The 25,609-nt window shown below is 46.4% G+C and overlaps 1 protein-coding gene across 1 annotated transcript in view; it reads right to left on the bottom strand.

Annotated features, from left to right (window-relative positions):
- KCNAB1 (potassium voltage-gated channel subfamily A regulatory beta subunit 1) overlaps positions 1 to 25,609 on the bottom strand; it is a 756,359-nt gene that overhangs the window by 169,085 nt on the left and 561,665 nt on the right. The window contains exon 7 of the mRNA XM_086944907.1: positions 13,813 to 13,856. Within this exon, the coding sequence (XP_086801033.1) occupies positions 13,813 to 13,856 (44 nt within the window). The remainder of the gene's footprint in view (positions 1 to 13,812; positions 13,857 to 25,609) is intronic.

The raw sequence follows: 25,609 nt of genomic DNA, 5'->3' as shown, positions 1-25,609 counted from the left end.
ACAAACACACAGGCGTACATACACACGCAGGCACACACACACACTTGGGAACACACACACACACACTTACTTGACTTGCCTATATCTTTGGCACCGTTTGACAAATTTTCATGAAAGTTTCCCCTAAAAATTGCCCTGATGATTGTTGTTGCGCATGGAAAGTTTCGGAGTGATCAGTCAAGCGGGGGCCAAGAAAAAGGGGTGGAGCTTCAAACTGGAATCATCCTTCAGGACGACGCGGGAATCAACCTGTGCCTTTACAGTGCCGGGAGTACAACAAATGCGTTATTAGCACGGATTTGTTTATGACACAATTCTTAACAGTGGCTTGCTTTAGGGGGCGCGCATTGGTGGAGTGGTAAATGTAAAATGTAAATTGATACTTGTATAGCCCACTACTCACCCACAAGGGTCTCAAGGCGCTTGTACGAATACCGCTGTGGAACCAATCCTGGCTTTCCCTGTGAGGCGTCCAGTCCCGGACACTCCCAAGGTGGAGGCCAGGCATCCTTAGCGTTGTGGGGGCCGCTGTGGAGCTTAAGCAAGCTATTGCCCAGAGTTGCAGAGTGGGACTCCATGATTGGAATAGGCACTGAGGCGAGAATTATCAGGTCCGTGGAATTTTTCAGGCCAAGACCCGCCGAGGCGGGAATTGAACCCTGGTCCCGGGCTAGACCTCTGCATCAGGGTCTGCCGCTCTAATCAGTCCAGCACCTTTCCTACTGTTGCGCAGACTGGAGTTGGAACAGTAAATGATACTAATCCAAGGTCCAGCACCCCTCCAAGGCAAGCCATTGTAATGAGTTGCGTGCAAAACGAATTTGTTGTTACGACGCGCTCGTACTATGGAGCGTTAAAAAGGCATGCTTGCTAAGTGCATGCGTGAAGCGTCATACAATTGCTTTGAACACGACTACAGCCCAAACCGCTGGACGGAATTACACTAAATTTGGCAGAAAGGTATATTTGGTTACGGAGATCACACGTTCAAGTTATCCGTTGTAAGTCTGTTTAGTAGTTGTTGAGAAATGTAAGGGAAACAAATAAGAACATCTGTGGCCACTATGACTTCGCAAATAATTACCAGCTCCTGCAGGGAAATGCAAAGCCCTGAATGGCTGCCAACACTTCAACCAGAAAGCGTTGGTAGCTATCTTGGGACCCAGCTTTAGCCGAGTCCCACAAAAAAAATTGTAAAAACAAGAAAAGGGTGCAGGGTAGAAATACCCTGACCCCCAAGCCTTGGTCTTGGCGTCCCACCATAGCATAAAAGCATTACAAACATTTTAATCCGTGGCAAACAATTAAAATAAGCGCGGGCTCCCACAATTGTTTTAATTGTAGGCCCCAGCTGGGCCAGGTCCCAGGGGCATGTGGGGATTATTTAAAAAAATGGACGAAGGTGCACAGAGCCCCCTTCCAAGGGCTAAAATATAACCCGGGGACCACCACACCCTGGTGCTTCAAATTAAATGCTTGGGGTGTCTCGCGGACCCCCTCCAGGAGGCCAGGAGACCACCACCTCCCTGGGGCTTTCTTTTTTTCAAAAGAAGGAGGAGAGTTGCGTGGCCCCCACCACCTACCTGGGCCTGGCCCGTGCAGATCAAAGAGGGGGGCACATGGCCCCCCTTCTGGAGCCAATAATGGCCCTGAGAATCACCACCCTCCTGGGCCGGCTCCTGCTATGTCCCACAGAGCCCACTCACGGGACCTGGCTGTTTGCCCTGACTTGGTGGCAGCTTTGACAGCTCCCACCAAGTCAGAGCAAACACAAACTCCGCTCTCAACAAGTGAGAGCTGTGGAACCGCCCTGCGTGCTGAGAGCGGAATTTTAGCCTGTTTCCCTGCCCCCTGTTAGGCGGGCAGGGAAACAGGGATTGCCCTCACAGATAGAGAGCTGCATGTTCCTAGGCCTTTCAAGCCCCTTTCCACTCTTGTAGGGATGATTTTATATTAAGCCTTAATGGTGGCTTTCTTGACAATCTCACGCAATTACATCTTTCAGTTCATATGTTTTGTAGATAGATCATTCGAATCGTGCTCCAAATTTGGGTGAATATTTCTGCTTTTTGCTTTTTGGATGCATTCATTGAAAGACAAGCCACCAAGGTATTCACAGTTATGGTAAGTTTAGAAGATAGCCTAAAAGTGACACACAGATTTGCAAGTCAGACTTTAATGCATTTTTAATTCTTTCCCATTGATCGTGTGGATTTGTTGCCGGTACAACAGCACAACGTAGCATATTAGGACAATTCAGGTTTCAAAAATTGAAGATTCTGCTCATCTTTACTGGCAGTGAGGTAAGCATTGTCCCCCTTACTGTTAGTGTTGAGCTTGTGAAATATAAAGTGACATGTGTGCACGGTTAGCTCAAGAACTATAGTGCATTACATATAAACTGGTGCATTATAGTTTGTTTTCTCCCGTCCCAGATTCTTTGTATGCTGGTTTGTCCCAGGAGCTGAGATTAAATCTGGTTGAAGGGATCAAAGACCAAAGCTTAGGAGTCTATCAGAAGTCTGTCTTGATGGGCAACCATTTTTCTGTTTTTCCCTACAGTATTTGAAGTACTGCAGGGCAGTAAGCACGACTGAGTGTCCTTCTTGGCCAGGCAGTAATTTGCCAATAGCTGTAATACATTTACAATAAGCTCAGAGTGGATCTTTTATTTTCCTACTTTTTTGGGAAATTAAGTTGCTTTGTCTTTTGACAGACTTTGCTCCTTCAGGTAGAGAATAAACATTAATAGAGCCACATTCTGCTTTGTTTTTTTAATAAAGTCTTTACTTAAGTATCCTATGCCGATGACACGCAACTGGTGGTCTCCCTGACACAAGCACAGGAGACGGCAGCCGCCAACTTTGTGTCTTGCTTGCAAGATCTTGCCTCATGGATGGCGAAATAACTGCCTGAAATTGAATGGCAGTAAGACCAAGGTGCTTGTGGTGGGAAAAGCCCCGTCTGTGCGGTCATCGGCATGGTGGCCACAGTCTCTGGGGTCCACCCCGATGCCCTGGGAGCGGGCAAAGAACTTAGGGGTCTGCCTGGATACAAAGCTATCTTTCGAGTATCACATCAGGCGGGTAGCAGGGGCTTGCTCTGGAGTCCTGAGGGGCCTCTCAATGAAAACCCGGGACATGCTGCCCACCACAGCCAGAAAGACCATGGTGCATGCCCTGGTGACCTCGCACCTTGATTATAGCAACGTTCTGTATCTGGGGGTCATGGGTAAATGTATGCAAAGGCTTCAAGTGATACAGAACGGGGCTGCTCGGCTAGTTCTTATGCTCCCTAGGAGGGCCTCCTCAAAGTTGGCGTTAGCTTCCCTGCACTGGCTGCCGATAAGGGAGAGAATTCAGTTCAAGGCACTGTGCGTGTGCCATCGTCTCATTCAGGGGACTTGTCCTTCCTATCTGTCTGATTTATTGAGGCTCTACTCTCCAACACGCCAACTGAGATCGGTGGGGACGGGACAGGTGTGTGTCCCGGCCATTAAGAGAGCTAGGATGGGCGGGCGCTCTTTCCACTTCTTGGCAGCTCAGCATTGGAACAAACTCCCTGTGAGCCTACGGTTGGAGGGCTCGGAAGCTATCTTTAGGAAAAAGCTGATGACGTATCTTTTCCCTACAGGATAGGTATGCTGGGCCAGGCTGGGTAGGGGTTGTGGCAGTTTTTTTTGCACCGCAGTGCGGGACACACTGGCCGAGTGTAACCATGCGCTCTATAAATGCATCCATTATTATTTATTATTATTACAAAGTCTTGAATCTGTCATTGCATTTGTATTCCAGAGCACAATATGTGTTTCATTTAAACTTGAATATATCAAGTTTTCTCTGCTCCTCTTAAATAATGAGGCGTGCTCTGCAATGGGGAATTCGTAAACATGGCAGGCACTCTGATTTTCTAGCTAATGTTACAACGAATACCGCTTTTCATTGGCTTTTGCTCGTGACCATGAACGACAAAGAGATTAGCATTTTGATTCATGGACTGCAGATCTCTGGGCAGTGTGCTGAATGGCAAAAAGCCCTGCCTGATGAATCCCCCAGTATGATGATACGCAGCCAGCCTATTTGTTGAAAGTTAACTTGCCATGGAAGTAATATTTCCGTCTGACTGCTCTCTAACCGCTGAACTGGCTTGTGCTTTCCTGGCAAGTGTTGTATCTTAGCTGCCGAGCTCTGAATTGATAAATAATGTCTATCTCACATGAAACTCCTCTGAACAGATCATGATTCTTCTGTGGAGATGTAACATCTGGTCAGTTAGGGCCCAATCCTGGCAGCTTTTCTGTGACAAGTTGTGTCTTATCCCAGCCTTAAGTATGAAGTACTCCTGACTTTCCAGGCCTGATTCACAAGCACCTTCTGAGAGTAATTGTGCCATGATTCAGACTTCTTGGGAGTGATGTTATCATGGATTTCCAGTATTAAGACATGCTTTCTATCTTTATTCAGTTTCATAAGGGTTCACGGTGGCAAGCATGGAAACCATTTTAGAAGAACCACCCCTCCACTCACTGTTCAGAAAAGTCAATAACACTTAAAAGTAAGTTAAGTGCCTGTTAGAACCGGCGTCTCTAGTTGGCCAGGGTACGCACCGTAGTCCAAGTAGGGGCCACCGCTTCCGACCGGGTAGCTTGGCACAGAGCAGGAAGGCTTAACTTCAGAGGCAATGTGTAAAGTATTTGTGCAACACATCAACAGTTCCCAATGAAACACACACACAAGAAAGAGGCACTACACCAATGAGTTATAAAAATAAAGACATCTTTATCTCAGTTTCAGGTAAGATCAATAGTAAAATAAATCCAGTTTCCAGGCAAGATCAATAGTAAAATAAATACAGGTTCCAGGCAAGATCACTAATCCAAATGGCACATAACATGCTCTTCTCTGTACTGTCTCTAAGTGTTCCCCTTTGGCACCAAGTGTTAGGGCTGCTCTTACGGCAAAGAGTTCACTCTAGGTATGCCCTTGTGGCCAAAGTTCACTTTGGGGAGGTTTTTAGGGCTGAGGTTCACTTTAGGAACGTTCTTCTGGCAAAAGTTCCCTGGTAGGCTAATACCTGCACCTCTCAAGGAAATGGCGCTCCCGGCGTAGGAAGTATAGCTGCCCAGGCGCTGCTGGAAGTGCTAAAATGCCCCCAATCGGAATAATAGTCTGACCGGTCCGCAACTAAACAGAAATAACCCCTGCAGTAGATGAAGGCAGCCCCCATTCGGCCCGATCTCAACCTTACTGTCTGCCCGCAATTACGTCTGAACATTTTCCTGCAGCCCCGTTTTCACATTGCTGGCACTGCCAGTTCAGTGATCCTCAATGGCCCCGAACAGAGTCTCGAGCCGGCCCGCTACTGATGATCACAGTTCCTAGTACCGTAATCAATGAGGCATGGTGCCCGCAGTCCCGCACTTAGTCCAGAAGGCCCACACTACTTTCCCCACAGCCTCCCGGTACGCACAATCAAAAAAGCGTTACCTGGGAAGGGGGTAATCCGACACCGGTTCAACAGTCTCCCTGGTGCCACCCGGTTGCAAACAGGCAGCCCTTCCGCACTCCAAGCGGGGCCTTGCTCGGGGACGAGCCCTTCATTACCGGGCAACAGTCCCCACTGGCACCAATCCCAGCGCAGCTTCTTTCTGACATCAGAGGAGCTGTGCACGGGGTTCCTGAGGTTCCCGGGCCCGCAGTGGTCTTTCCTGGGGGAGTTTGAAGAGCGTATCCGATGCGCCTTTACTCGGGGGCAATCACTCACGGTGGCAGTTTCCTGTGAAATCCAACCCTCCATGGAATACAGGCACCCGATTTCAGAACCCCGGGGGCACTTTAAATAATGTATTCAGTCTGGGCCGGCGGCAGCGATTTCAGGGTCAATTTTAAATGCAGTCAGCGGGAAGGAACAGGCACCTGCGCACAACGTTTCCCAGTGCTTGCAGGTCCCGGCCCTGCGGCGGAAGAGATGATACCTGGAGCGTTTCCCACACAGCACTTTCAAGACACCGTACAGTTGGGCGCCCGGCTGGCAGCGGTGATCTGAGTTGCAACAGCGCTTTTCCTCACGGCACTACACAGCGACTTGGGTGGTGGTGGTTCCCAAACACCTCAGGGGCCGTCTACAAGGCAAAGGGTGCAGTTCCAGACAGACAATTTTCAAGTTGGTTGCAGGCCCCCCGCGCACAGCCTCAGACACACTGTGTGATCACTGATTTTGCAGGCAAAGTCCACTTATGCAGGGCACGATCTCAGGTGGTGTAGATCCTGGCACCCAGCTTTGCAGAGGCAGCATGCAAGGACAGTAACACGTTGTAGTTCTCTTGGGGCAAGGCAGGTCCTTGCGCACAGTGTTGCAGTGGCAGTCCTTGTAGTTCGTGGTGGAGACACTCTGGGAATGTTACTTCAGCTCTCCCATGCAGGGCAGGATCAGCAGGCAGTAGGGCAGCTCAGCAGGTTGGGGCAGCAGTTCCTTAGAGCAGTCAGCCTCCTCCCAGATGGCAATCCTTCCTGGCGCAGCAGTCCTCACTCCAGCAGGGATCCCTCGTAGTCCAGCAGTGTAACAAAGAAATGAGGCCAGGACCCTCCCTTATATATCATTCAGTCTAGGGGCTAAAAAGTAGTGGAAGTTCCTGGAAGGGTCTGGGGGCAAGGGCTTCTAGAAAAGTCCAGGGAGTTCTGGGGTGTTCCCTGCCTTCCCTGACCTAGCTGTCACAGTGACGAGAGACAGGCCGTTAAGGCTACAGTGGGCAGCCCATCACAGCTCATCCCAAGGATGATTTGCATATGGCCATGTCCGAACTGGGGTGGCAGAGTGGGCTAAAGAACAGTGATGGATTAAACACAGATCTGTTGACTGGGTGTGAGTGTTTGATTGGTTCAGATGCTCCGTCCATCACCACCCCCTTTTGTACCGCTTTGTTCCCCCTAAGTTGGCAGGGTATGCTCAGACGTGAGTCCCTTGCTCACTTTGCCACTGGATTCAAGCAAGCCTGGCTGAAGACGGCTGTAATGCCAGAAACCAGTACTAGGAAGCTTGTTTCCGGTCCAGGGAAGGCATGGCTTGGCAGTTCGGGCTGGACTGTTCCCATGAGGCACAGGGTCAGACTGATTTGCATATGGCCATGTCTGAACTGGGGTGGGAGAGTGGGCTAAAGAACTGTGATGGATTAAACTCAGATCTGTTGACTGGGTGTGAGTGTTTTAGTGGTTCAGATGCTCCGTCCATCAGCACCCCCTTTTGTACCCCTTAATTAAGGGAACTTAGCGCCAAGTCTATTCAACCCTAGTTTTGAAGAAGCATCTCATTCGTCTTCACTCACAGTAGGATTCGCTTCTTCAGTACTATTTTCATTGTTATTATTTTAATAAAATGCTGCTCAATTATTTCCTGTTCACTATCAGAATGACAATTAAAAGAAAAGCTTGTTTTACTTCTTTCTACAAAACAGCCCCAAGCAATTAAAACTAAAAGATAATCTCTTGGATTGGAAACCCATAAGGCAAGGACACAAGACTCAATCCCTCTCCCCAGCTTTATTCAACCCATAAGTAGAACAGATTTCAAAAAATGGTTCAAGCACTGGTCCTTTCAAGATTGGCTTGTGAAATTCCCTGTGTATATTATGCCTAAGCTACACCTTGCTCCTCCTAAGGCAACCATAAAAGCTGAAGCAAGACTTATCACTGGAGTGAAACATTTTGAGTACATCATGTCAACCCTGATGACCCTTAACTGACTTCCTAAAGAAGCTAAAAGTATTTTAAGAATTCCCAGCATAGTGCACAAATCTATACATCTTTACGCCCTGAAATATTTGACCCAAAAAAACTTTGCCTTCAGATGCAGCAAGTGCAGAATCCGTACTCCCAAAAAATATTTCACTTATTTTCAAATCAAATCTGCGGAAACTTGCATCTTATTTTCCCCTTAGTATGTAGAAATTCATCATTTGGAACCTTCAAAAATATCTAGGTGGTTTATTGTCCCAGAGATATTTGCAAGGACAACCCAAAATACAAGGAATTATGTTAGACTGAACTGTAAACCTGATCAAAAAACTGTAACCCCCCCTTTCTGGGCACCCCCACTCCAATGTATGCTTTCTGGATTACTGCAAGACATTTGTGGCTGTATGTTTACAGTGTAAATGTCTAAACAAAATATCTCATTTAAAGTGCCCTGACATCCTGGAGTATATGTTATTCTCTGTATAAAGTTGTGCAGCTAAATATATAAATGCATAAATAATAAATTCATGGGTGAAGGTGAGACACCGTATGAACATCATTGGAGGAGCGTTATTGGTGGTCGAGATACCACGTGATGTTCTTCTAATAGAAAACCTTATGTACATCATCGGTGTGTTGGCTTTGAGAGAGCCTTTATGGACACCAAAGGGAGCCCTGGTGATATCATTATGTAAGAGAGAGACTTTGTAGGAACAGCAGGGGTGGAACCTGGAATTATCATTGTGTGGGGCAGAGGACAAGTATGAACAGCTTGATCAGCACCTTCTCCTATCATTATGTAAGACAGAGAGCGGTATGAAGAGCAGGGATGGTCCCTTGTGATACAATTGTGTAGAGCAGAGAGCTTGTAGCAATAGCGTGGGTGGAACTTGGGGGCATCCATGTGTAAACAGAAAACTGGCATGGAAAGCTTTTTGGGCACCTGGTCATAACACTGTGTGAGGCAAAGAACAAGTATGAATTGCTTGGGCCTGATTCACATAGGCAACTTATATTTTTGAGCGCGTTTAATACTTTTCGGTATCCACAGACCGCACTTTTGTAGAAAACGTACATTTTTGTAGTAAGTCCAGCACTAAACATGACCAACCTCTGTTATTGCTACACCCTCCCATAGAAAATAATGGAGGTAGGGACTTATTACAAAAGTAGAAGTTCCTACAAAAGTGCAGTTTGTGAACACTGAAAAAGTAGCAAACGTACTCAAAAGAGTAAGGGCCATATGTATCAACAACCTGATTTGCGATTCTCAAATAGCGATTTTTTAGAAATCGCTATTTGAGAATCGCAAATAGGGATGTATGTACAAAATCGCAATTTTTCAGCGATTTCTTAGTATTCCTTAATTGCGATTAGCAAATTGCGAATCGCAATTAAGGAATACTTTCCCATTCATTTCTATGGGAGGCCCATAGGAATGAATGGAAAGTTATTCTCAATTTGCGATTCGCAATTTGAGAATCGTAAATTGAGAATAATTTCAAGGGTGCAAGGGTGTCCAAAGGACACCCTGGTGCACCCCTGAAATTAGCCTGGGTGCACATGTGGCGCACATACATGCCCTAAGGGCATGTATGTGCTTCACATTGCACTTTGAAAAATGCAAAAAAGTGAATTTTTCAAGAAATTCGCAAATTACCACCAACTTGAAGTTGGTGGTAATTTGCGATTCCTTGAGGTCAATTTGCATTTTTTTTTTGCTTCTTACATTGCATTTAAGGAATCGCAAAATTTGCGATTTCTTAAATGCAATTGCAAAATAAGGAATCGCAAATTTTGCGATTCCTTATTTTGCACGCAGTTTTCATTCATACATACCATTGAGCACTAATGCGTTGGAAAATGCCGAAATTCTGTGAATTTTGGCGTTTGCGAACGCATTAGTCCTCGATACATATGGCCCCAAGTTCTTACAAAAGTGCAGTTTGTGAAAGTCACTTTCTAGTAAGTTTCGAAGTACTACTACAGTATTATGAAACGTAATACAAAGGGCAGTTTGTGGAACAGACTCACAGAATGGAACCAGTTGATATAATTATGTAAAGCACAAAGGCTCTATGACGAGTGGGGGTGGAACCTGGTGATATAACCGTGGAGCAGGGATGCTATAGAAACAGCATGAGGGATCTCTTATAACATATAAATTCATGCTATGGTTGATGTTGGTTGCATGATGTATTTCCCCTTTAGGTCACTGTAAAGCACTCAGTGTAACTGAAGAAGAAAGGAGGACCATGAGAGGAAGGCAGGACACAAGACTCAGAGAAGGAGGATAGAGGGGAAAGGAAAGAAGTCAAAATGATGTTGTGATATTGGTTGCTTGCAGAACATATATACTTCCTTGGAGTTATTTTAAAGTACAGTGTTGGAACAGAGAGGGAACATGTGGGGGAGCATGGTGAAAGAAAAGAGAAAAGTAGTGTTCAGGAAAGAGAGTAGAGGGGATCATATTGTCATGACCTGTTGATTGCTTGCATAGATTGTATGTTGTCACAACACCACCTCAAACTGCTGTGGGGAAACAGAAGAGGACTGAGGGGGTATGAAAGAGAAGGGGAGGTGAAGAAAGGAAAGAGTGTATGGGGGAGTGAAGAAAGGAACAAGATGCTATGCTATGCTTGTACTTATGTTGCACTCATGCTTCACTAAGGCCACTTCAAAGGCTAAGGTCCTGATTAAGGAGCTGTGGTATTCCAGGGTGGGAGGGGGGATACCGCCCTGGGTGATAATGAGTGGACAGTGTTCCTGCATATCCGGGGGGCAGAAACCCATGAGGTTATACCACAGAAGTTTCCACAGACAGTTTCAACTTGCTCAGGGAAGGTGAGAAATAACTGTTGTAAAGTTTTCGGAATGTGAAAAAGTCTGTATTGTTTACCCAGTCATTCCATGAGCTGCATGTTATTCTCCCCTTCTGAGGCCTTAACCCCTTGGCAGCTGGGGTACTTCCCCCACGGTGTGGGGGGGGCGGGCAGGGCGGTCCGCGGCCCAGCTGTGCTCATGACGAGCTCAGCTCGTCATGACTAACAGTGGAGCTGTGCTCATGAAGAGCTGAGCTCATCACAGACCCGCCCACTCATTAATTCTCCCGCACAGGCGAGGAATTAGCCACCCGTGGGCGGGCCGCAGCCGTTATGACGAGCTCAGCTCGTCATGAGCACAGCTCCACTGTGACTCATGACGAGCTGAGCTTGTCATGAGCACACAAGGGGTTAAACATGTGATGGCTTGAAAGTGGTGTGGAGATACCATCAGGAATCATTAATTCTGCACCTTGTGTCTCCACACAGATTTCGGCCATCTTGAGTGTCAGTGTGTGTGAGCGAGACAGAGTAAGAATGAGCTTTTCAGAAATCAAATAAAGGATTGCCTGGTTTTATTCTGTATGCCGAGTGGAGGTCGATGCATGTAAACAGTGATGGGCGGGTGGAGGGAGCAGGGGTGAAGGGGGGGTTTGTGGGGGTGAGCGCGTGTTTAATAAAATAAATTTAAAAAGTACCTGATGCTGCTTCTGCCACCTCACGCTAACGTGCTTCAATGCTTCCTGGGTCACAGCAGCCCCAGGGCCAGCATTAGAGACCCCTGTGCAATCTCTGCCCTGCTCTCAAGCATGAGAGCAGTGCAGGGATTTGCCTGAGCAGGCTGTTTTGACATTCCAATCGGGACAGGGAGTCTGTGCTGTTTCTCCAGCTCAGCTGCTCAATACAGCTTGGCTGGAGAAACATAAGAGCACATGTGTGTTTGGCCGACCTGAGACGGCCTGCCAAGCACACATGCGCATTTACAATGCAGGAACCATTTCCCCCCCCCCCCCCAAGTCCTACCTGCATACTGCATATTCTGGCTTAGCCAGCAGGTAAAAAATAAAACAATAGTAAAATATCCTTTTTTTTTTCACCTGCTGCCTCTAAGCCAATGGGATACAAAAGGGGATGAAGGACGGAGCGTTTGAACAAATCAAACACTCACCCCCAGTCAACTGATCTGGGTTTAATCCATCACCATTCTTTAGCTCACTCAGCCACCCCAGTTCAGACATGGCCATATGCAAATCAGTCTGACCCTGTGCCTCATGGGAACAGTCCAGCCCGAACTGCCAAGCCATGTCTTCCCTGGACCGGAAACAAGCATCCTGAGACCGGTTTCGGATTCATAATCCTCATCAGCCAGGCTATCTTGAATCCAGTGGCCAAGTGAGCAAGGGACTCACGTCTGAGCATACCCTGCCAACTTAGAGCGAACAAAGAGATACAAAAGGGGATGATGGATGTTTTGCATTTTGTCACCCCAAGTGGGATGGGTATGCTCAGACGTGAGTCCCATGCTCTCCACACCACTGGAGTCAAGCTATCCTGGCTGAAGACGGCTGATAGCCAGAAACCAGTCCTAGGATGCTTGATTCCGGTCCAGGAAAGACATGGCTTGGTAGTTCGGGCTGGGCTGATCCCATGAGGCACAGGGTCAAGGCTGATTTGCATATGGCCATGTCTGAACTGGGGTGGTGTGGAGTGCAAAAAACGATGGATTAAGGCCCAGATCTCTGTACTGGGGTGAATGTATGACATTGTTCTACATTCTGTCCATCAACTGTTGTTTTGCATTTCGTCACCCCGAGTGGGATGGGTATGCTCAGACGTGAGTCCCATGCTCTCCATACCACTGGAGTCAAGCTATCCTGGCTGAAGACGGCTGATAGCCAGGAACCGGTCCTAGGATGCTTGATTCCGGTCCAGGAAAGACATGGCTTGGCAGTTCGGGCTGGACTGTTCCCATGAGGCACAGGGTCAAGGCTGATTTGCATATGGCCATGTCTGAACTGGGGTGGTGTGGAGTGCAAAAAAACGATGGATTAAGGCCCAGATCTCTGTACTGGGGTGAATGTATGACATTGTTCTACATTCTGTCCATCAACTGTTGTTTTGCATTTTGTCACCCCGAGTGGGATGGGTATGCTCAGACATGAGTCCCATGCTCTCCACACCACTGGAGTCAAGCTATCCTGGCTGAAGATGGCCGATAGCCAGAAACCGGACCTAGGATGCTTGATTCCGGTCCAGGAAAGACATGGCTTGGCAGTTCGGGCTGGACTCTTCCCATGAGGCACTGGGTCAAGGCTGATTTGCATATGGCCATGTCTGAACTGGGGTGGTGTGGAGTGCAAAAAAACGATGGATTAAGGCCCAGATCTCTGTACTGGGGTGAATGTATGACATTGTTCTACATTCTGTCCATCAACTGTTGTTTTGCATTTTGTCACCCCGATTGGGATGGGTATGCTCAGATGTGAGTCCCATGCTCTCCACACCACTGGAGTCAAGCTATCCTGGCTGAAGACGGCTGATAGCCAGAAACCAGTCCTAGGATGCTTGATTCCGGTCCAGGAAAGACATGGCTTGGCAGTTCGGGCTGGACTGTTCCCATGAGGCACAGGGTCAAGGCTGTATTGCATATGGCCATGTTTGAACTGGGGTGGTGTGGATTGCAAAAAAACGATGGATTAAGGCCCAGATCTCTGTACTGGGGTGAATGTATGACATTGTTCTACATTCTATCCATCAACTGTTGTTTTGCATTTCGTCACCCTGAGTGGGATGGGTATGCTCAGACGTGAGTCCCATGCTCTCCACACCACTGGAGTCAAGCTATCCTGGCTGAAGACGGCTGATAGCCAGAAACCGGTCCTAGGATGCTCGATTCCGGTCCAGGAAAGACATGGCTTGGCAGTTCGGGCCGAACTGTTCCCATGAGGCACAGGGTCAAGGCTGATTTGCATATGGCCATGTCTGAACTGGGGTGGTGTGGAGTGCAAAAAAAACGATGGATTAAGGCCCAGATCTCAGTACTGGGGTGAATGTATGACATTGTTCTACATTCTGTCCATCAATTGTTGCTTTGCATCTAAGCCAATGGGGCAACATTCCTCCACCATTATGGAGGAGCTGCCGCGGTGTATGCCATCATGATCATAGTTATTGCATATAATTCTAGCATTTCCACTGATGCAAGCTATATAGAGACATTTTGAAAATGAAAGTAAATTAAAATACATGGCAATACGCACCTTCAATTATATGTTTTCTAGAAAGTCCTCTTTCGGTTTCAGCTCTGTAAATATGAAAACAAGAATGCCTGTTAGAGAAACAGCACAAAGGAATCAATATATGTATCTGATATCAAAGAGACAGAGTACAAACTATTTAGTATATGCATTACTTCATTCATTTGGGGAATTGGGTATCTCTTAGTCTGCAATGCTTTCATAAAGGCTGCAGACACCCCCTGTTTAATCTGTTCATAAATCAATGTTTTGTTAATCACCAAGCCAGTTTAACAGTAAAGGTGCAGCCCAAATCAATCATCTGCTCTTTATTCAAGAGACAGTTCCTAACGGATGTACATCAGCCTAATGAAGAGTACAAGTTCAAATGAAACATTTGTTTTGCTTGATAAAAACTCATAGATAGTCTTTGTCATTTGTACATTTTTCCAGTGTATTCAGGACTCTATTTACAGTTTGTTGATAGAAGACTGCTGTGTGGCATGTGGCCTACCAGCTAATGGGCTACTTAATTTTGAGACATATTTAGAGTTGGGATTCGTCAGTGGCTCTGACTGTGGACAGACTGCGAGGTTAGAACCGAACAGTAAGTAAGTAAGTTTACTAGAGCATAGTTAATTAAAATATTTATAAAAATGGTGTACCAAATATATAACTTCATATTACAAATATTCCCCTTTCGAAGGGATAAAAAAATTAAAAATCGCCACAAAATCTTATTTCTCTTTGCATCTGGAGCAATCTCCCAGAATGCCAATGTAAAACGATCAGAAAATAGACAAAAGAACTACACTCCATACACATACACAAGACTGAATCCAACTCTAGGGGAACACTTTTTTTCTGATATTTGTAACATACGTGCAGTGCAAAGTTTTGTATAAAGTGCATCTGGTTCGGTGATTCAAAACGTTTCTTGCACCTAATAGCAGAATCGAACTGCAATACCCACAACAAGATTCTGACCATGATGTTTTCACTATGGAGAAAACCCTTCTCTTGCATTCCAACCAGTTTTGTGGCCGTTCCCTTCTTACTCCCAACATGGGGGCCGATTATGATAGCGGTTTTTCCGCATCCTCCAGGATGCGGAAAAACCGCTGCGGAGCCTCCAAAGACCCACCGCCAAATTAGGATGACTGGTGGGTCTGGAATTGCGTCCGCAGCTTTTCCGCCGCGGTCACCTTCCGACCGCGGCGGAAAAGCTCTAACATGGCTGGCGGTGTCTATCAGACACCGCCAGCCATATTAGGATGGTGGTGAATACATGCTTTCCCACGGCGGCTTTTCCGCCGTGGAAAAGCTTACGGACTTTCACTTCGGGGGCCCGTTGCGGGCCCCCTGGGTGAAGGGGGGGTGGGGGTGCACATGGGGGGTACCTATGGTACCCCCCTGCATTTGCGTGCACAAAGCGGCAGGCACTGCGCAGTGCCTGCTGCTTTGTGCATGCAAATGCGATGTATGCATTTTTAACCTTGCGGCGGGTGCAGCTTGAAGCTGCACCCGCCGCAATGTTAAAGATAGAGGATGTGACCGCCACCCTGGCGGTCACATCCTAATCTACTCGGCGGGAACGCCGCAGCCCCTGCGGACGTTCCCTCCTCCTCAGGGGCCGCGGACGGACTCAAGTCCGTCTGCGATCCTAATGACCCCCTAAGAATGGTCTTTCATCTGTCCTTCAGAGGTTTACATTTCTATCTATACCCCAAGTGGGAGGTTTATTAATAGCCACAAACTTGCAAGTTTGTTGATGTTCATGTACTGCGGCTGGTACCCCAACCATCCAAAATCTATAACACAGATTTGCTCACACTTAATACGTTCATATTTTATGAATACCAAACAAGAATTTTACACTCATACAACTAGGTATTTGTGTACTAAATTCATCTTCAGTGCTCAGAGACCTTTGCCAATGATGTCAATAGGTAATTCTGGTACAGTAGCTCCTTAGAGGATTTAGAAGAGTACGGGTATATTTGAACAAAATGTGTAACCATTTAAGACTCCGAACTGCATGGTTAAGAGTGGTTTAAGACCTGAGGCTGTATTATGGTAAATGCTCATTTTCATTGTTTTTTGTTTTTTTTTGCATATTTTATATAGCGCGAACTCGGCCCGAAGGGGATGTATGTCATTACAACTCGGGCTTTAACACCGCGCTACCATTACGACGCAGCCATCACAACGCAAGTCGTTACAACGACTTGCGCTGGAGACGCTGGATATAGGAATAGTATAATTTACTATTCCAACTCCAGCCCACGTAACAGTAGGGAAGGTGTTGGAATAGTAAATCATGCTATTCCTTAGTATATAGCGCCATCCAGCGCAAGTCGTTGTAACGACTTGCGTTGTGATTGCTGCGTCGTAATGGTAGCGCGGTGTAAAGCCTGCGTTGTAATGGCTGTTTCCCACCCGAAGGTATTGGAGCGTTTTACATGAGCACCGTATTTACATTACACATTCAGGCACCGGGAGATTAAGTGATATGCCCAGAATCACAGGATGTGGACGCGACCTTGAGGCTCGAACCCTGGTTTCCGGCACCAGCGGCGGGAGCATCTTTAAAAAGGTGTGCCCTGTGCAAACAGTGTTAATGGGCCCTATAACCATGAATGCGCTGCCCTCAGGGCAAGGGGAAACTTGTGCTGCTCTGGGGGTCACACATTTCTGAGAAAAATAGAGAGGTAGATTTACAGCTGCTCTGTGTTTTCACAGTGCAGACGACAACCCGCCTGTACTTTTGAAGGAGATTAGAGATCCCTAAGGGATGTCTGGGGGTCCTCCCCCCTCCAGAGGGCTCTCATCAGTGGGCGCACTCACAGTCCTCCACCTTGTAGATGGCGCACTCTCAGGGCACCTCCTGAAGGTCTCTTTGCCTTTGTGCCTGAGTCTGTAGTGCAAAAACCACAGTTGATGGACAGAATGCAGAACAATGTCATATATTCACCCCAGTACAGAGATCTGGGCCTAAATCCATCGTTTTTTTGCACTCCACACCACCCCAGTTCAGACATGCAAATCAGTCTGACCCTGTGCCTCATGGGAACAGTCCAGCCCGAACTGCCAAGCCATGCCTTACCTGGACCGGAAACAAGCTTCCGAGGACCGGTTTCTGGCATTCCAGCCGTCTTTAGCCCGGCTTGCTTGAATCCAGTGGTGTGGAGAGCATGGGACTCACGTCTGAGCATACCCATCCCACTCGGGGTGACAAATGCAAAAACCACAGTTGATGGACAGAATGCAGAACAATGTCATACATTCACCCCAGTACAGAGACCTGGGCCTAAATCCATCCATCCAGGCATCTGTAGTGCAGCACGGGCGCAAAGGCAAAGGCATTCCCTCGTTTGCATGGGGCACACCCCCACGCAAATGAGGAACGCCCCCTGCAGATAGCACTGGCGCTTTATGTGCACCAGCGCTATCGGTATTACAGAAGGGGCTGCACAAGTGTCTGCAACCCCTTCTGTAATAGTAAATTGCCCCGGGGTGCACAAAGCGGGCGCTAACGCCTGTTGCACCCCCAGGGGACTTTCTGTAATTCGGCACAAGGTCCGTAAACCATCCATGTGTATTCCACAGGCCTTATCATGATCCCATTTTCTTCACTGTTTTGGCAAAGGATATTTGAGTTAGCGCTGAAATGGAATATGAGATTTTAAGAACACAAGTTGCTAGAAACAGCACATTCTTTTACCAGGTCACCCATGTAAGTTGGGCTTGATATCCTTGTTGAACAGGAATGATAAGAGTTTACCAGCAATTGCAAGCATTCAGCAGAAATGTTTGCGCTCATTGTGCAATCAAGCAGCACATTTGTGGAATTTGTACTCAGCCCATGCTCAAGTGTACTCACTGCTTAGATAGCTCTGGGGTTTTCTCACTCAGAGGGATGTTCCGTAAAGCTAAAGGAGCGTATGATGAGAAGAGCAGCACCAGGATTCTGGAGTTTGGCACTGGACTTGGGATGTCAAACTCCAGCTTCTTCTTTGTGTGCCAAACTGATGCCATGAGATTTTGGAAATGTGCCTTATAGTCTGCACCTTCCAAGACTGTGGTCTTAACAGAGAATTCTATCATAGGACCCCAATGCAAGAATAAGTAGAGTCTTTTCCCGTGATATCAGGCCCTGTTTTATTCAAGTATTGAGGTATTTAGAAGTAACTGATGTGTTGCAACATTTATATTTCATTAATTTCATCCCATATTTTGTTAATTGCTCCTAGTTTTGCCCTACATTGTTGCTTCTTGTGTGGAGAACTTCCACACAGGCTACTTGAGGATAATGTAATGGCTATTTCCTCCTTCCTGATCTCATGGGGAGTTTGGCGCCTTTCTAATAACTTCTTTATTAATCTTCACCTTCAATCAAGAGTTACATGCCATTCATTGAGCAAGTCTCAAGTCTCAAAATCCAGTCCTTGATAGAATGTCAAACTAGGACAATTCTGGTATTTACTGGTATATAATACTATTGTTTTCTGGTGATACATTTGTTTTTGAGTTTGGTTTTGTTGCCTGTTATCTTTCTCTCAGCATCTTCTGTCATTTCCACCTAACAAGATCAATCTTGAAAGTAATTTTACATCTCAAAATTGAGTGTGGGCCTATTATTCAGCATCTGGTTAGGAAACACGTTACTTTCCTGGATAATAATATGTTCACATGTACAAGACCAATAGAGGTGAATGTTTTCCTCTACTGCATCATTTTGCATGGTTAATGCTAATGTAATTTCTCAAATCAAGTCTGTCGGAATTATGTGGAGGATAGACTTCTCCCACCACGAATATCAATGTTTTCCTAATCAAACAAATTTTATATTGCCCCATGTCAAATTATAACAAATGAAATATCAGTGTTTTTATGTGTGTTAGACCAAATTATAGCGTTTAGCTTTATGTTGTCTTTTTATAATGTGTATACCTGAGACTCATTTGCTTACTTAGTGTTATTTGATTTTCTGAAAGTAATGAAAGCATGAAGGGGTTTAGTAGGGTTTGGTGGATAGGTGGCGGAGTACTCTGTCCACCAAACTGACAGACTCTCATCTGTAATTAGAGTTGTACAGCTCTTTATGTTTCTGCTGGTGGTACCCCTGCTGGAAACCTTAGGCTGATGGCCCAAGAGAGATGAGGTCGTTGGTCTAAGAACTGTTGTTTAGAGTAGATGGTCCAATGTGCTTTGTTCTGTTCATGACTACCTGGAAAAGCGTGATAGCTCTGCAGCTCATCTGAAGGCATAAAGCCTTTGCCAGGCAGACGGGATCTGTAAAATCTAGCAAAGATTTGCCCGCCAAGGGAGCTAAAGTTATTTCCTCCACCCTGTGGGGAACTGTTGAATCCCTGTCAAACTCTAAATGAGACCTATAACAACTCTTCATCTGAACCTTCAAATCAGTTCAAAAGTTTGTCAATAACGTTTCATAAACTAGAAAGCTTAGCAACTTTCTCAAGAAATAGTCTGTTTTTTTTGTATTTACACAATTTTATGCTAAATTCCTAGAGTCTGCACAACCAAAGTCAGAATTCAACAATCCATACTTACTGGGTAATCTAGGCATTGGTGAATGTGGGGTATCTGCCAAAAATCAAAGAACACCCCTTTTACCAATTCTGTGGTTCCTCCACTGAATTGTAAGGTAAGGGAACTGCTTCCTTTCTGATGACAGAACCTTATCTGGCTCTGACAACTGCCATCTTTAGTTGGTGTCCCATTCACAACAGGGTGCGTGTTATTGGATGACGGAAGGCCCTCCTGTTGGCCGTTTGATAACCTTTATTGCTGTTTGTAACTGCCATGTAAACCATTGGTGGTTGCGAACAGGAACATTAGAACATTTTCCAGATGTACATACATACAATGCCCAGTGCATCAGATACATTTTCTATTTCATTAAAAAAAAAATCACGTTTTGGGCACTTGTTTCTGAAAATCAGAAAATATTCCTCTTGGCATTACATTTTTGCAGAAAGTGTTCCTTAGGTGCAGGTGTGATCAGTTTCATCAAGAAAGATCTACACCAAACTGACATGGATATCTAGATGTGTGAGAGGATCCCTTCTGAATTGGTAGGACGCATGATCTTTGCCACCCAGCAAGTTAGTGAACCACCCCCAGGGTACAGGTGACCACCTTAGTTTCCAATGCAGTAATACTCCTTTTTAATCACCCAATGAATAGAATAGTGAATCGATACCTACCCACAAATGCTTATCTCCACAATATTGTGTTAGTGGATATTGCAGACCTGATAATTTTGTAGGTAGATATTTTGGACTTCAATATTTTGACATATACTCCAGTAGGTTACAAAGAAATTGTCTTTGCTGATTGATCCTGTTAAGATCAAATATATGGTCTGATGGTATTGATTTTAAAAGGAGTTGATATTCTTCACTCTCCAGAAACACATCTTCATAACATGTAACAGTCATTGAAGACAATCATACCCATGGGCCCTTATTATGAGTGTTCCAGTGTTTGGGATGAAATTTATTTATCAATTTTAGGGTTCTCCAATGTCAGTCCTGGAGGACCAGTTCCATGCCAGATTTTAAGATAGCTACATTTATCTAAATCTGGATATGCTAAAAATCTGGCATAGATCCGGCCCTCTAGGACCGACTGTGGAGAACCCTGATCAATGCAATAAAATTCAACTCCGCTGGGTCTGATAATGACAGCATACTGATTTTGATACACAAGGCAATGAAATCCACATGCCCTGCTAATAATTGGTTATATTTCTGTCAATAAATATTGGCAAGTGTGACGATGAAATTGATGGAGAAAAACTGTGGGTGTCAGGTGTTAGCCGCAGTGTACTAAATGTGGTATGTGCGGTAACAGGAGTGATGAACACATTGTAATTAATGGGAACAGTCATATTAAGGCCCATGGTCTCAAGTTGGCATTTAAATGCCTCTTCTGTAGTTATGAACAGCGACTGCCTATTTTGATGTTTAATCTATTGTAACAGATTGCTGTAGCCACTGCTACCAACCTAGTATCTTCTAAGAGCACTGAAAACCCACAGTCTAAAACTAATTTGAATGTTGGTGGCTATTAAGTCCTATACAAAATGGCGGCTCATCATTATCGTATTAATAGTAGAAACTCAATTTCCAGCTGGAATAGCATCTCAAATCAATATTGTGAACATCTATTATTGATAGAGGTTCTTGAAGGCCTTCTAGGTTTGCTTTCAGACATCTAATGTATTTTCTGTCCTCTGGGTTTTGTAGTTATAGTATTTGTTTGTACTTATAGTGAGTAGAATCAGCTTAAACATTTATAGCGGGAGGCAAATCTATAGTAAAGAGCTGTCTGATGAGTTAAAAGCTCTTTTTATTTATGTATAGGACCTCGTGTGGTTTCTTCCCAGATGTTAGAAAGCAGGATTTGAGCACAGGCCAAGGCCATGCCTCCGCTGGCCTTGCAGAGCACACACTCTTCAAAGAACACTGCCCTTGGCAACAGAGTACAGACAGAATAATAGTTTTTTCACAGTGAGGAAATTACTTGTATTTCTTTGCAAGCAAAGATGCTCTAGCATCACAGGAATGAATGTTACATAGCAACACGCTCTGAAGTACCAATTTATTGTCAGGCTGTTTGAAAAGAAACACATATTCCCTGTGCATTTTTTTACTGCCTCCCCAGTTGCTTCATTTTTTATTTGTGTTAAATGCAGTGCAGAAGGGGTTAAATCTGTGCAAAGAGATTTAAACTTGCTTTCAAAACATTAGAATTGGCCAACTTCCTACTTTGTAAGCAATCGAACATACTCTGGTATGGATAAGTAGGGCGTTGGTCGTAAGGTATACAGATGGTAATAACTAGTACTATAGACTTTTGTATGATCCATGTATGGCCAGTGTTTAAAATGAGCCGGTGGTTACAGGTGGGACCAACTGGCACTCACTTTGTGGGAGTAGCAGTTTTTTTTCCACAGCAGACTTTGAGCAAGAGAGTGAATAGCACAAAAGGTTCTGAGCAATTCTTTGGGCCACGGGACATATTCTTTTACAGATTAAGTCATGGGCGTGGTCCACATTGGGTGCAAAGATGAGGCAAGGTTTCCTCATACTGAGTTCAACATGCAAGTGAAGTACTGAATCCACTTATAAGATAGGTGAGTCAACACCCGAGTTGAGCTTCCGTTACTCACGAGCTCAGTGCTAATTGCATATGGTACCAGAATATTATGTATTAAATATGACTCCATTGGAGTTAATAAAAGAAAATATACATGCTAAAGCACAATATTTTTGAATTGATCTTTAAGGCACAATATTTCTGTCATTCAATATTTTTCTCAAAATTTAGTTCATGTAGATTTAAAGCAACATACAGTGATTGTAGCAGCAGTGGATATGCTAATCATATGTTATTTTAAAAGTTTTTAGAGCTCTCTACTACCTGAATAGGTGTTGGGGCGCTGGAGGGAGAATAGACCAACATAAAAAAGTGATGAATGAGAAACTATTCCAAATAAAGCCTTGCAAAAGCACAGAAGATCCCTAGTTTTGCCCAAAGTGACTGGAGGTGAATTCCATAGCTTGACAGCTGTGAGAGTAAGCGACCTACCTCCAAGGCGTTTAATCTTGAACCTAGGCCCCACCACTAGGGAGGCTGCAGTGGATCTTAAATTTTGACTTGGGAAGTAGTGGATGCATTTCTTCTTGAGGTAGTTAGGCCCCATATCATAGGAGTCTCTGTGTACACTGCATAAAGGTTCAAAAGTAATCCTCTTAATACCAGTATAAAGAATCCAGCATGGCAGACACAGAGGCATAGTGTGATAAACCTAATGCTAAATTGTCTGTCAAATTCTGTTGACGCTGGAGCCTTGTGCAACTACTGGTGGAAGAGCCAAGGAAAAGAGCATTGCAATAGTCTAGTCGATTCAGAATGGTCACCTTGTCCACCTCCGGGCTCAGACAGAATGGGATACGTGGCAGAATGTTGCTCAGCGGTAGGAGCAGAAAAAGACAGGTAGCAGAGAGATGGTTGATTTGTTTCAATAGGGACAGAGTTGTATCCAAAACCAAGCCAACATTCTTTCCAGTCTCAGCCAGGAAGGGACATTGGTCCAGGAATAAGGCCAAACAGCAAAGGGAAACAGATTAACAGAACTATTGTTAGTGAACCGCAGCATCTTTTTTTGTCTGCGTTAAATTTGATAGTTTTTTTTGCCTTAACCAAATGATAACTGCTGACATACACTGATGAAAAGTATCAAAGGGAGCTGCATCCGAACTATCCATAGAAATTACCAGTTGGGTATTGTCTGCATAATTCATACAGCTCATGCCTAATTATATTTTACATTTGGCCTGTGGACGTATATAAAGTTTATAAAGAGAGTGGTTGAGTGCAGACCCTGAGGACTTCCTGATTCAATGCCTTGAATTTAGATTGAAAAGATGACAAATGGAGGGGAGGAGCTATGCGCCTGAGGAAGATGGCCGCGTGAGCTCTCGGCTCTGCCAAATCCGTCCGCTGGCCCCGATATCCTGTAATTAATCCTGCCTTCCGAGCCTGGAATTAGCGACAGGAGGACGAGCGGAGTGCCTGGGGCCCACTTTGGGTTCTCGGGGACACTGGGGGCCGAAGCTACGGCCTCTGTGAATCTGGGGCTGTGCAGGCCCAGAGGCCCAGGACTGGAGTCCTGAGGAGGGCCATGGCCCAGTGCAACAACAGCGGGGACCCGGAACGGAAGCGGACGGTCGGGTCCCCTCATTGGCGAACAGTTGTGGGCGGCGGCAAAGACTGAGCTGCGACGGCAAGATATGGGGGAATATGCAAGGTGAGGCGCCCCCTCCTCCTATTCGCATAGCATGAGGGAACAGCTGTTTGGGCCTCGGAGGCCCGCGGATCTGCTGCCCAAATGCAGGCGGTGCCCAGAATCGGCGGAGACGGACATTGAAAGCAGCTGGGGGTGAGTTGGGGAGCGGGGTCGCTCTGGGCCCCCCTTCTCTATTGTTTCACCTGCCTGCAGATGGGAGGCCGGATCAGCGGGGGTGATACATATCTGTGATGCACAAGAAGGAGCAGGGAAGGACCCTGCGCTTGATGTGACCCCCCCTGTGGTGACCTTCTTTACCCTAAGGATCGGCTTCGAATGCTCTCAGGGGGGTGTGGGCACAGACCCCCATCCAAGTTGTGGCCAGTGGTACAGATGTGGCGTCCGGCGCTGTGAAGTGGTGTGAAGCTGAGTGAGGGGTGGCTCCAGCAAAGTGTGTGACAGACTCGGGGAGCAAGTGACTGTTGGCCCTGAGTTGTAGCAGTAGGTCGATTGGGGGTTCCCCTGACAGGATACATGCAGGTTCTCCATGGGGCGCTGACAGTTGGAGTGAGGAGCCCGGAGTGTAGACCGTCTGGACTGTTCAGCGACCACAACTGGATCTGACACCGGAATAGGTGGCGAGTGGAGCTTACTATGACGACTAAGCAAGATGGAGAGCGGCATTCCTCCAGGGGGCCGAGGGGACCGAAACCGAAACAATCAAATAAATTGGACCGGTACACGATGCCGAGGGGCTCCCTGTCTGACTCGAGGGCCTCCGCAGCGACCGACGGGGACCCCTCGGGCACGGCGGCGGAGTTCACACTGCATGATGTCATGGCCGCCATAGACCGGGTCAAGTCCTCCCTGTGACAGCAAATGGAGACGTTGGAATCGAAGCTGGACACAGTAGCAATCGAAGTCAATCTCATACGAGCTGACCTTACCAAAGTTAAAGAGAAGTTCAAGTTGCTTGCTATCAAGACGGCCATTCTGGTGGATGACCTGGTGCAGCTGCAACACGAAATGGGCGAGCTCAAATCTTCTCATGAACTGGCTGAACGCAAGCTGGATGAATATGAAGGAAGGGCTCGGCGAAACAACATCCGTATTTTGGGGGTGTCGGAGAAGTCAGAAGGTCCAGTCCCTGGCTTATTTGTTGAGGATCTCAGGCCCAAAGGACTGGGTAACTTATTTACCATTGAGCGCGCTCACAGGGTCCCGGGTGAGAGACCGAAACCCGGCGCACCCCGTGCCCCATGATCACCAGGGTCCTGAACTTCAGGGACAGAGACACCATCTTGCAGGCTGCTAGGTCAAGGGGCCCCCTACACTATGAAAACGCCGCCCTCTACTTCTTCCCGGATTTCACGCAGGCGGTGCAGAAGCAACAATGTAACTTTCTGGCAGTCAAGAAGAAGCTAAGAGACAGGGGGTTGAAATATGCCATGATGTTCCTGGCGCGGCTGAGGGTGGAGGCCTGGTTCTTTGATAACCCTGACCTTGTGACTGACTGGATTGATAACCACCCCCCTGACGACTCGGGCCCCGAGACCGGTCTGGTGAACAGGCAATCGCGGAACAAGAATGAGTCCGGCATCCACTCTCCAGGAATATATGTACTTTGTCAGGTATTGGGGACCAGTGGCGCCACCGGGCTGAAGCCTTGCTCTCCGGGGGATGGGAGTTGTCTCGGACTATGAGGGCTCGGAGGGACAATAGTATTTGGTTGCAAAGGGGTTGAGGGGGTGGGGGCAGGAGAGTCGTTTTCTGTCCACCTTACTACCTTTAGTAACATAGTAGTAGTAGTTGTTGTGCGTAGGGCGACAGGCACTCTGCTAGTTGGGGATGGGCAAATGCCATGTGCAGGGGTGCAGGGTGAGGGGAGGGGAGTAGGGGGGATTGTTTTTTGTGTTGATGTTTGCGATATTTGGTTGTTTGTCTTCCTCGACCATGTGGAGTAGTGATACCGGGCTGGGCACTCTGTTGCGGGGGTAAGAT

This window comes from Lissotriton vulgaris, chromosome 11 (genome assembly GCF_964263255.1).
Source record: "Lissotriton vulgaris chromosome 11, aLisVul1.2, whole genome shotgun sequence".
Classification (NCBI taxonomy): domain Eukaryota; kingdom Metazoa; phylum Chordata; class Amphibia; order Caudata; family Salamandridae; genus Lissotriton; species Lissotriton vulgaris.
The sequence above is the reverse complement of the archived record's forward strand: the minus strand, read 5'-3'. Positions and strand labels throughout refer to the sequence as shown.